General features: G+C 41.1%; 1 protein-coding gene across 8 annotated transcripts in view; it reads right to left on the bottom strand.

Moving 5' to 3' along the window:
* The window catches only part of ULK4 (unc-51 like kinase 4), a 448425-nt gene that overhangs the window by 283327 nt on the left and 152471 nt on the right, over positions 1–12627 (bottom strand). For all 8 annotated transcript variants that reach the window (XM_045007197.1, XM_045007203.1, XM_045007201.1 and 5 more), the window contains 2 exons: positions 3151–3202; positions 2821–2915 (listed from right to left, as the gene is read on the bottom strand). In XM_045007197.1, the coding sequence (XP_044863132.1) occupies positions 2821–2915; positions 3151–3202 (147 nt within the window). The remainder of the gene's footprint in view (positions 1–2820; positions 2916–3150; positions 3203–12627) is intronic.

Genomic DNA, 12627 nt, shown 5'->3' with positions numbered 1-12627 from the left:
TGTTGATTAGCAACATTATGGGTACGTCTACACTTCAAACCGGGATTCCCAGCTTGAGGAGACACCCATGCTAGCTTTCACTGAGCTAATATACAAAAATAGAATGTAGCTGCAGCAGTGCAAGCGGGGTAGCTGTCCTTAGTACGTGCCCGGGGGCTTGGACAGGTACATACTCAGAGCAGCTAACTCTTCCTGCAGTTTGCGCTGCTCTGGCTGCATTCTATTTTTAACATGCTAGCTCAATGTCTCCTTAATTTGGCAATCCCACCCTCAGTTTGAAGCATAGACATACCCTTTGTTAACAACATTCAAACTCCCTAAGAATCACAAACGGTCTTAAAATAAAAAGCGCTATTTACAGAGACAGAATAATGACGAACAGATCACTCCACATAGAAATTGTTCTGTACTGGCCTTCATTTGATTAATTCCAAGTAATTCCCCATTTATTCTAACCCTACTAACAATACATGTTCCTTCACTTTTAGAAATAAAACTCTTCAACGAACAACTTGAATTTGATCATATTGTACTGTCACCATGTCCACAGCAACTGAATATGGTGCTTGAAAGTCAACCTACTGTTGCCGGTCAGTCCAAAGCATTCATAACATCATTATTTTTAAACTTTATTAATCTTTTTTAAAATGAAGATAAACACCATGTTTTCTTCATTTGCTATTGGGAACTAAAACAATTTCAGTGTTGCTGTTATGGAGCAAATGTTATGCACCACTCAAGAAGGCTTTAGCTTATTTTTTTATTCATGACACACTGATGGTAGGCAACCTTGTCTAAAGGAACTATGCTAACCTCTGGGACCTATCGAAGATACACACTTCTGGCTAGTAAAAGGATATCCTATTAACCACTTTTATATTTAAAGTATTGATCTGGAACTGTGAACATGTCTTACTTCAACTTTTCAAAAAAGCATTAAGTTCCTTTGGGTGCTGGCATTTATATTCATAGATTCCAGTCATGCCCAACCTGCAGCAATTAAAAGATATCCCTTGAGTAAAAGTATTTCTAAAAATATTTTGCATGCATCATGTAAAATGGAGTAGCACTTTCCTCTACAGTAATGGTAAGCTGTACCTTACAAAATAATTAGCACACTAGACCCTGCAAATGGTAAACTAACTACAGTTCACACTATTAGCAGCAGACGTGGTTACAGACAATCAGTTATGATGGACAAACAGATCTCTTCAACCTAGCATACTAAATTCAGGGCACTTTTCCCATTATATATGGGGTTTGAATGGCCATTTGTTGGACATCAGTATTGGTCTGGAGAAAGAGAAAACTTATTGATGGAAATGAAGCAGGCAAGTGACAGATTATTTTCTCAAAACTAATTGTTCATAAGCAATGGAAGTAGTTATTTTCAGCTAATAAATATTTTTTTAAAAAGACATCCATTTGAAAACTGGGAAAGGATTCTGTCTGTATACAGAAGTACCATATTTCATAAACTTTAACAAGCATTTGGGTGGACGCAAAAATTAGTTCTGGTTATTGACAGTGATTGTTTGGATAAAGTAAACACTACCACAAAACTTTGCAAAATACCTGACTAAAAACTGAATATTTTTTAAAGTGAAAAAAGTTTGGTTAAATTAAAAAAAAAACAAACACCCACATGACTTTGCCCTTTCTTAGGCTGGAACTAAAATGGATTCTTGCAGCATATTTGATCTACACAGAGCTAGGAAACAAATGAAGAGTCTGTCTACATGTCAAGTTACTGCACAGCAAACCAGGGCGTGACTCTACAGCAAACCAGCTTGCAGTTTGGTGGACATTGCTACAGCACAGTGAAAGTACAGCTTAGTGATAATTTTGAAGTGAAGTGGGATAGTCACTCCTCACTTTTTGTCACAATATGTATATTAAAAAGGCACCTGCCTTCTTGCTGCAATTTATTTCAGAAAAAACAGACCTTATAATTTAATATAATGCACTGACAGAAGATACTGAAATTTCAGTTAAAATTTTGAAAGAAACATGCATCACTTTTATGGAGGTCACACTAAAGACACACTAAAAAGCACAGAACCATTATCTTAAACAGTAGTTGCTCTTGGAATGGTGTCTAACAATGAATTTACATGCTGTTAAGCATCTGAGATAACATTCACTTGAATTCACTCCAGATCTCTATTTAACTTCCGCTTCAAGAACAGCTTCTGCAATTCTGCTTGCAGTGAATTGAGTTGACTTCAAAATAAATTGTATATCCCTGGTTCCACTTCCCTTAACCTCTATCTACTTATCTATCTGATTCTGAGCTCCTAGTAGGGAGGACCAGACTTTCTTGACTGTTTGGCAAACACCCAGTATATTGTGGGTTGCTTACTGTACACTATTCAAAATCAACAACAACAACAACTTTTACTTTTAGAGGTGGCTCTCTTCAGGTCGTGGTTAAGGCATACTGGCAGAACAAAGTGGGGAAACTTCCACAGATGTTCAGTGCTGTTCTTGTTCTGTGGCTCAAGTGGTCAATCCAGTTCTTTTCACATACAAAATCATTTTAAAAACAGATACATTTCCAGAGCTAATTTTGGACAAAATATCTGACTCTTTTTGCACCTCTTCAACTGATTGGACATAATAAATTGGACCTAAACATTTCTGTTCACCTTTTAAATTTAGATCTTTCAATCAAAAAATAATTAAAACTTTTTTCTATTTTCTGACCATACGTATTTTAAGTCATGACCCTAATAACTACTGACTACTTGAAACATTCTGTTTATTAGTGGGAATTCAGACAGTATGTATGCAATTGTTTCATGTGCTGTCAGGACTTACTGTTGAGTGGTGGAGGGTCAACAAGACTGGATGCTGTGTTATTACTTCGAATGCTGATAAAGTGGTCTTAATTAGTTCTTCTGATGCAGCTTGACCTGTTCATAAAAGAATAATTGTTTTTCATTATAACATGCTACAGTAAGAATCATAGGTGCCAGAACTAGGGGTACTAGGGGTGCTGCCACACCTGTGGCTTGAAGTGGTTTCCATCATATACAGGGTTTACATTTGGTTCAATGGCTCTCAGCACCCCCACTATACACATTGTTCCAGCACCACTGGTAAGAATACATCCATATAAAGATATGGGAATGCCATAGATGAACTTACCTATTGCTCCATCTAAGTTAATTTCTCCTGAATCTATTGATTTGATAAAATTCTGTAGGAAAAAAAAATTCAATATACATATTCAAAATGAGTTTAGAAACAAAGAGTAACAAATGTTTTACACACACACACACACCCCTCTCAGAGCATCCTCATTAAAACTATGTTATCCTGAACCATATTTAATATTTTTCATATATGAAAGTTGAATGCATTTGTATTCTAGTTTTCATAACATAATTTTGCAGTTCTGTAAAGATGCTGCATACTCAAAAGTACTATACAACAAGGCCCATTAACTCGACTAATGTCAAGAAGTTTCCAGATAAATATGAAGCAATTAAATAGTGTACTTTATTAGTAACAGAGCCTGCATTTTCTAAAAAGAGACTTTGAACTTTCTTGGATACTGCTATGTTAAAATAGCTCATGAAAAAGACCAAAGACCCTCTGGAAAATGTAATTTTCTGTAATTTGTGCCATCTTTTTGATCTCCACACATAGTACATATTGTATGGATGCACTTACATGCAGGAGTACATAGAGAAAGGCATACTTTATAACCTAAATAAATCATCATTCTGAGGAACAGTGAGAATAAAATATTAATGATTTGGGATAAGTAAATATGATACAATTATTCCCACTGTTCTTGGGCTATTTAATTCATTTCCTCTCTTCTGATTTCACTTTTATGCATGTATATATCTTTCATTGGGGATGCAAAGAACATGCTATTGATGCTTACTTGCCACAGAAGGAATAATTCTTAGCAGAATTTAATACACTATTACTTATATTTATCAAGTCAGAGTTTTATTGCACAGACAAGGTACTGCTTTGGCATCATCTTTCTGACCTTCAAGTTATACACCTCATTTCTATACAGTATTACGGTAAAAGCTATACAATAATTTCATAGAACTTTCAATTTATGTCCTGAGGATGTCAATGATAAATTGTATTACTATGACATTATTAGAAGTGCATCCAGAACATACTACCTTTTCCCTAATACCTAAGAAATGCATACAGGAGTTTTCTAGCTACAATAACAGCATTATAGCTTTGTTTTTAAACTATTACAGAGCAGGTCATAGAAGAATGTTTACTTACCTTAAAGTAACTGTGATCCTTTGAGATACTGTCAAGTGGATCCCACTGTAAATGCACATGTGAGATTTTTTTTTTTTTTTAATAAGCAGTGTCCATCAGGAGTGACAGTCTGAATGGTTTACTCATGTCAATGTAGCCAGGACTCTGTACATCTAGGGTGTGTAATTTCTTTTCTCCCAGTGCCAAATGAGGTTTCAGGAAGAAGAAATGCAAGCTGATGGATTAGTTCAGATGAAATTCTAAGACCACTTTGGAGGTGAATTTCAGGTAAGGTCTTAGCACCACCTTGTCCCTATGGAACGTCATTTGGGGAGGTTTAGCCATAAACACCTGAAGCTCACTCACTCTTCTGGCTGGAGTGAGAGAGACTAGGAGGTTCACCCTCCCAGTGAGGTGATGTACGGAGCATTCTGAAAAAGACTCCATGAGTCTAAGGACGACTATATTGAGGTCACAGGCAGGAATTAGTTCTTTGACTGGTGGGCATGTAGTAGCCCTTTAAGAAATTTCAGTAGCATAGGGTGAGATGATTAGGGCTGGGCAGGAAATGGGTTTCCCATCCTGAGAGAATTTTTGGGATTTCAAATTTTTTCCCATCTCGCTTCAATCCAAAAATTTTGATTTGGATCAATCAAATGTTCATTTCAATTTCAACCTCCCCACACCCTTTTTTTTAAGTTCAAATTTCTAAAATTTCAAAACAAAAAAAAGTTGTTTTGACTGGAAAAATGGAAACTTTTCATTTAAAATATGCTGAAATATCCCATTTCAACAATTTCAAAACTTTTTCCCCCGAAATTTGAGTCAGGATATGTGACAAAACTTGCCTCAGTTCAGTTTAGGTTTCAACAAATAAATCATTTTTTCCTAAAAATGTCAATCAAAAAATTCCTGACCAACTAGAGAGGAGAAAGATGGGTGAGAAGCTAAATTTGCTGAGAGGCTGACTTTACTAGATTTGAGCAGAAGACCAACCTGCAAAGGGTGTCAAGGATCTTCGGTAATGAGCTCTGGAGTTTTTGGACTGCCCGTTTCAAGAACTTCTTCCATTTTGAAGAATACGTTATCTAGAAGATGTCATTTTGTTTTGAAACAGGATTTCCTGGACCTGTAGGGAGCAGGCATTATCTGTTACTGAGCCATCCAACAGCCACACCATGAGTGCAGTGACAATGGTTCTGGATGGAGTAACTGGCCATGGTTTGGTGAGACAAGTTCCAGGTAGCGTGGGAGTTGGATTGGAGGCTGGACATCTGTAGTAGATCAGTCAGCCAATAAAGAGCCACCAGAATGATTGTGGGACTCACCCTGGGAATCAGGGGAAATTATGCAAAGGCATACAAACAAGCCTCTATTCCACTGAAGGAGGAAGGCATCTGGTAATGAATCTGGACTCAGGCATCTTCTAGAACAAAAAAGTTATGACATTTTGCATTACCATTGGGGCAGAAAAATCTATTGTGGGGAATCTCCACTAATGGAATATTGGTTCTTTAATGCATTTGTGCAAGGGCCATTCATGGCTGGTCACAGATTGCTTGCTCAGGAAGCCTGCTAACTTGTTGCTGAATCCTGATGTTGCCCTGTTCTGACGACACCAATTTCAGAAGTTGATGACTTACAGGCAGAAGGGCAAAGAGCAGGTGCCCTCTTGCTTGTTCATGTAGTGCATGGCTGTCGTGTTGTCTGTGAAAATCTACAATGAAGGAATTATGAAGGACATGAGGTGGCACAGGGCACATGTGCAGCCTTAACAGACACTGCTATTAAAAAAAACCCTCAGTCTTGAGTGCACAGAGCACGTGTCCCTAGAGTGGGATCCACACTGACACATACTTAAAGAACAATTATTAGACCTCCAAAATACGTTAATTTTCTATGAAAAAGGCAATTTAGCATTATGTCTGCCTGTTCATTTGAAGAAAGTAACTACCTTTCATCTAATTTCTTTACAGAGAGGGTTTTGTTTATCTGTAACAAACTAACATCTGACCATTTTGGAAAATTCATAATCTGTGCTGCTTTGCACTGACTGAATTGTGTCAATTGGTACACACCAGTCTGTTCTGAATGGCTCTCCAGGATATCATTAACCATCCTCATGTTGTGTTTAACTGAAGAGGGACAGTAGACAAATCAAGTCCAGTGCCAAAATTCCTACTTTAAAGTCGACATAGCTTGATCCTTGCCATCCATAATCTCTGCCAGTAGGTGGTCAGGTGCAGAAGCTCTAGGCTTATCCTGTCTGATGGGAGAAGGGTCTGAAGAGCAAGTTACTCACCCTGTGCAGTAACTGTGGTTCTTCAAGATGTGTCCCCAGGGCTGCTCGGGGGGGGGACCCAAGTGGGGCAATTTGCCCCAGGCCCCATAGGGGCCCCTACAAGAGTACAGTATTCTATAGTATTGCAACTATTTTTTATGGAAGGGGCCCCCAAAATTGCTTTGCCCCAGGCCCCCTGAATTCTCTGAGCGGCCCTGTGTGTCCCCCCAATGAGTGCTCCACTCTAGGTATGCTTGCACCCCCAGCATCTCAGGTCAGAGATTTTAGGTAGCAGTGTCCATTCAGCCCGCCCATGCACTCTCTCCATCTCATGCCCTGCATCAGAGCTATATAGTGCTGAATGGGTGAACTCCCCTCAGTTCCTTCTCTAACTTAGAGCTCACTGGAAAGAACTCTAAAGCAGAGGGGAAGAGGGGAGGTAGCGGAGAACCCATAGAGACATACATCTCGAAGAACCACAGTTACTGCACTGGGTAAGTAACCTTCTCTTCTTCAAGTAGTGTCCCTATGGGTGTTCCATTCTAGGTCTCTGCAGCAGTACTCCTATGGGAAGTATGGGGCTTCAGTATAGAGTCTAGAATTGCAGATAAGACATTGGAACCAAATATGGCATTGGACGCTGAGTCATGAGTGACTGCATAATGTTCAGCAAATGCATGAGCAGATGTCCAAGTCATGGCTCTGCGTACTTCTACAACAGGAACATTTTTGACAAAGTCTATGGAAGTAGAGAGGGATCCCGTGGAGTGATTTCACATTTTAGAAGGATGTTGAAGATTGTGAGACCAATAGCAGTAGTAATGCAGCTTGATATCCAGCTAGAGTCTCTTTGTTTGGAGACCGAGGATCCCTTAGAACTATCCACAATGGAGAGAAATAGTCTGAGAGTTTTCCTGAAGGTCATAGTCCTATCTAAATAAAAGGCTAGTGTTCTCCTTACAGTGAGTGTGTGCAATGTTGCATCTCTTTTTTCTTGGTGCGGTTTCAGAAAAAACTGGGAAGTGGATAAGTTGGTTTATGTGGAAGTACATATTTTCAGTAGGAAGTTGGGGTGCAGTCATAATGTGACCTTGCCTTTAAAAAAAATACAGTAAAAAGGGGGTATGCCATTAGAGCCCCTTCTCTCTCCTATTCTTCAGGCAGTTTTCACAGAGATGTTGAAGGGAGCAGTGGCCATGGGTTCAAAGGGAGATCTTGTTAGACACCGGAAGACAAAATTGAGGTCCCATGTCAGTGTGGGGCATCTGATTTGTGAAAAGAGATTACCTAGACCTTTGAGGAACCCTCTGGTTGTGGGATGAGCAAAAACAGAATAACCCTCTATCTGATGAGGGAAGGCCGTGACAGCAACAAAGTGCACCTTGACGGAGCTTAGAGATAATCCTGACTTTTTTAGTTCTAGGTTGAAATGCATACAGGAGACCTCTGTCCCAATGTGAAGTATTGCATGGCTTATTACAAAGGTGCCCACCACCATGTTTCCCAGTAGCTGGAGACAGTCTGATGGCTGACCTGGACTGTTAAGACTAAATTGATCAGAGTGTTGAATCCGTGCAAAGGGAGGAATGTTTTGGCTTCTACTACATTGAAGTAGGCTTCTATGAACTCCAGATGTACTGAGTTAATGCGGACTTTTGGATATTTAATTGTAGTCCCAGTCAGAGAAATAGTCCATGACTTTTTGTGTGACCATCAAACCCTTGTTGAAGGAGCGTGCCTTGAGAAGGTAATCGTCTAAGCATGGAAAGATCAGAATTCCTTGTTTGCAAAGATGTACTGCTACCACAGAAAGGACCTTTGAGAACATTTGGGGTGCAGAAGGTAGGCCAAATGAGAGCATTGTATTAAAAGCGATCAAACCCAGAGTAAATCAGAGAAACCTTCTGTGGGATGGCTGGATTACAATATGGAATTAAGCAACCTTCAGGTCAAGAGCTGAGAACCAGTCCCCTTGGTCAAGAGATGGAATTATTGCTGTGAGAATTACCATTTTGAAATCGCTGAACCTTCACAAATCTGTTGCATGATCTTAGATCGAGAATAGGTCTAACTGCTGCTTTTTTTTCAGTACCAGAAAATACTTGGAGTAGAATTTCCTCCCTCTGTATTGTGTGGGAACTGGTTCTACAGCATCCAGGTTCAAGAGCGAGTCAATTTTTGGTTGTAAAATATGCTCATGAGAAGGGTGCCTGAAAAGGGAAGGACGGGGGAGAAGAGAGGTAGGTAGGTAAAATGGATAGAATATCCTGTAGAAATTGTCTCCAACACCCATTTGTCCACAGTTATGTGGTCCCAGTTTTGACGAAAAAGAGCAAGGTGGTTGCCGAAGAGAGAGACACATGCAGATTGTTGCAACAGATAAGGATGGGAGTGGTAATTTGGACCCTTGACCAACCTACCAAAATTGATGTTTAGATATAGAGGATTATGAAGTGAATGCTTGTGGGGCACTTGGTGTATTCTTCTGCAATCTCTTGTGCTGGGTTTCATAAGGCCTCAGGAGGATGGGGCGGGGGGGACAGACTTGAGTAGGCTGTAATCTCTGTACCATCTGGGACTTACTGAATCTTTTTTTGTGTGCAGGCATGTAAATTCCTAACAAGCGCAAGGTGACTCTAGAATCTTTTGATGTGTGGAGGGATTCATCAGTTTTCTTGATGAACAACTTTGATCCTTCAAACGGAAGGACCTCCACTGTAGGCTGGATTTCCTTTGAAAAGCCAGATAGCTGAAGCCAGGAAGCCCTCCTCATGACCACCATTGTGGAGATAGAACGAGTAGCTGTCTCAGAAGTGGCTAGAGAGGTCTGCAAAGATGTACTTGCAAGGAGTTGGCCTTCAGCAGTAATCATCTGACATTGCTCCCTCTGGTCTGCTGGAAGGTTGTCAGTAAAGGTATTCAGTTTGGAGTAGTTAATATATTATATACTTTGCCATGAGAGTTTGGTAAGTGGCTACCCTAAGTCATAGAATAGCAGATGAGTATGATTTTTTCGCCCAAATAAATCAAGACATTTAAAATCCTTGTCATATGGCACTGATTTAGCATGGTGCTGTCTGTCATGTACATTTACAGCACTGATGACAAGGGAGTTTGGGGATGGGTATGAAAATGAAAAGCCTGAGCCCTTGGAGGGAACATAGTATTTTTTCCCCGCTCTTACAGGTGAGAGGTATTGTTGCTGGGGTATGCCATATTATTTTTGCTGAGTGCAGCAAGGCCTTGCAATGTGGAGAGATGAGAATGTGTGCAGGATGTCAAGTAGCTTGTGTTGTGACTCCTTAACCTCTTCTAGCAGAATTTTTAAGAAGTTCGCTAGCCTTCTGATAAAGTCTTGAAACTGTTTGAAATTGCATGCCAAAGTTGGTGGAGGAACCAGTAACCATGGTAGAGGAGTAGATTTAAGTGTGTCTGAAATACGGTTGGTGGAACTAAGTTGTACATTGATCGTCCTTGTGTGAGATGAGCAAGCCCATACTGGAGTGCAGCACTCTGCAGCTGAATAACAGAGTGCCAAGGCTGAAGTGCGTACCATTCGGATGTGCGTACCAAGTCGTTCTGGCTAGTTTTCCAAGCAAGTTGTTGCGTGTTTTGACATTAGTTGCTGTTTTTGTAAGATGGTCACAACATGTGCGAGTTCTATTCAACGTGATGCCTACATAGACTGTATGTGAATCATGCTTTATTTGCTAAACACTGAGAACTATATTCAGCTCTTTGCTCATTTGTGCATGATCTAAGTGGAAGACACCCAACACACTTGACATCAGGCACCTCCAGCAATAATTGGCCATAGCCACCATACATGCATTTAAATCACTCAAGTATGTCAAAGAAGTGGAACTGAGTGCCGAGGCATATGTCGTCTGCATAAAACTCACAAGATCCAGTATATGGTAGATTATTCAAACATAAGTCGAACAACATCTGAGATAATACTGAGCCTTGTGGGAAGCTGCTCTGGGGCCTCCAAGCACTTGTTCTTGTAAGGCCACTGATGTGGTGCAAAAGACATGGATGTGGGCACCCGAGGGCCAGGGGTGGCTCTAGACATTTAGCTGCCCCAAGCACGGCAGCATGCCGCGGGGGGCGCTCTGCTGGTCGCCGGTCCCGTGGCTCCCCCGCAGGCATGCCTGCAGAGGGTCCGCTGGTCCCGCGGCTCCACCGAAGCCGCCGGACCAGCGGACCCTCTGCAGGCACGCCTGCGGGAGGTCCACGGAGCCCTGCCTGCCACCCTCCCAGCGACCGGCAGAGCGCCCCCCGCGGCATGCCGCCCCAAGCACACGCTTGGCGTGCTGGGGCCTGGAACTGCCCCTGCCAAGGGCATCCATACCAACTGTGTGGGCTGTCTCTCTCAAGACAGTAAGCTGGTTTTACAGTGGTGGAAAGCTCCCTAACAGTGGAAAGGAGAGCCTTGGACAGAAATGTGAGAAACTGATGAGAAATAGTCATCATTGTCCTCCTCTTCATCAGTTCGCAGAGGTGGAGCAGTTATGGAAGCTATGGGAGACTGTTAGTACTGCGTGTCTCTCAGGCATTTCTGAAACCACCGAGACCCTGGAAAAGCAAAATTCCTATGGTACCAGGATGGTGGGCAGTACTGCTGAAGTAAGATGAGCAGAAGTGACTGATGTAGAAGGTGCTGATGGTACTGGAGGTCTCTTACGCTTATGAATGACCAGTAGGTGTTGGTCTGGCCTTCTGCAGAGCCGAAGTACTAGGTACCGAGGCTCTAGAGGATGCTGTCAGTAATGATTTTAAAGCTGTTTTCTCTCTTAGCATTCCATTCACCCGACAGTAGCAATCTTCCAGGGCCCAAACTCTTCAAGTCCTTAGGCTTTCTGGCAATGACAATACCTGAGGAACTTGCAGCCTCATAGGTACTGAGCTGGAGATCGGCGGGTGCCAAGGTGGTCGACCTGGCCGGGGATAATCTCTTACTGGTAGATTCTCTACCCAAGGGACAAAGTCTGCTTTCTGGTGGCTTTTTTAGAGGAATCTAGGGATTTCCTCTTCAAAGCCATGGGGGAATGTCATGCCAAAGAAGCTGATGGAGTAGGCCTTCTCAAGGACCGTTGTACAAGGAGGGTCCCTGGGCTGGGGTCAGAACTCTCCATCATAAACAGACACAGTTTTAGTTCATGGTTCTTTCTGGCCCTTTACTTTAATTTAAGGCAGAAATAACACTTTTGAGGGACGTGTAACTCCCGAGACAGCGTATACAGCATGAATATCCGTCACTGACTGGGATAGCCTCTTGACAGGAAAGGCAATGTTTAAACCCAGGGGAGCCAGATATACACTTTTCAGGCTCCCCACAGGAAACAACCAAGAAAAAAAAATTGTGGATGCTATTCTAATAAGAAAAAATATATATAAACTCCTAAAAAAAAAAAAAAAGAAAGAAAAAGGGAGTACTAAAACTAATGGAAACTCTATGAACTAATTATCTCGAACAAGAGGAAAAAAATACAAGTGAGGTAAATCTCAATTCAGATGCTGCTGAAGTGGTTGAGAAGGAACTGAGGGTGGTTTGCCTGCACAGCGCTATATAACCCTGTTGCAGGGCATGAAATGGGAGAATGTATGCGTGGGCCAAACAGACACTGCTACCTAAAATCTCTGATCTGAGACTGTTCTAAAAACAGTTTTATGAACGCTATCTTTTCAACCACAGACAGGTGCGGCTACATCAAACTCTAAGGAACAAGAAAAAGTGAAACAGTAATTTAACCAGTCTGCAGTGAGAGCTTTTGCAATCTACCACCATGTGAATAAATCACTAATTTAAGCACTTTGAAAATGTGTCCTTCAAAATATTTTGTTTGATCATGAAGTGCAACTTTTAAAATACACTTTTCTCATTTGACAGTGGCTATCAAATTCATACTAGAAACTAACAATACAATACAGAAGTACTACTTCATTTTAACTACAGTGCTCTATGGCATATTTGAAATCCAGTACAGTTTTTATTGTTAATGTCAAAGCTAGACAGCAGATGCTGAACATGACAAATGTCTTAGCTCTCTAGTTTATGCTGCTCAGCATTTCATCAACTAAATATAGTGCAAATGTAC

Source organism: Mauremys mutica, chromosome 2, assembly GCF_020497125.1.
Source record: "Mauremys mutica isolate MM-2020 ecotype Southern chromosome 2, ASM2049712v1, whole genome shotgun sequence".
NCBI classification, from domain to species: Eukaryota; Metazoa; Chordata; order Testudines; family Geoemydidae; genus Mauremys; species Mauremys mutica.
This window is presented reverse-complemented; position numbering and strand designations above follow the sequence as displayed.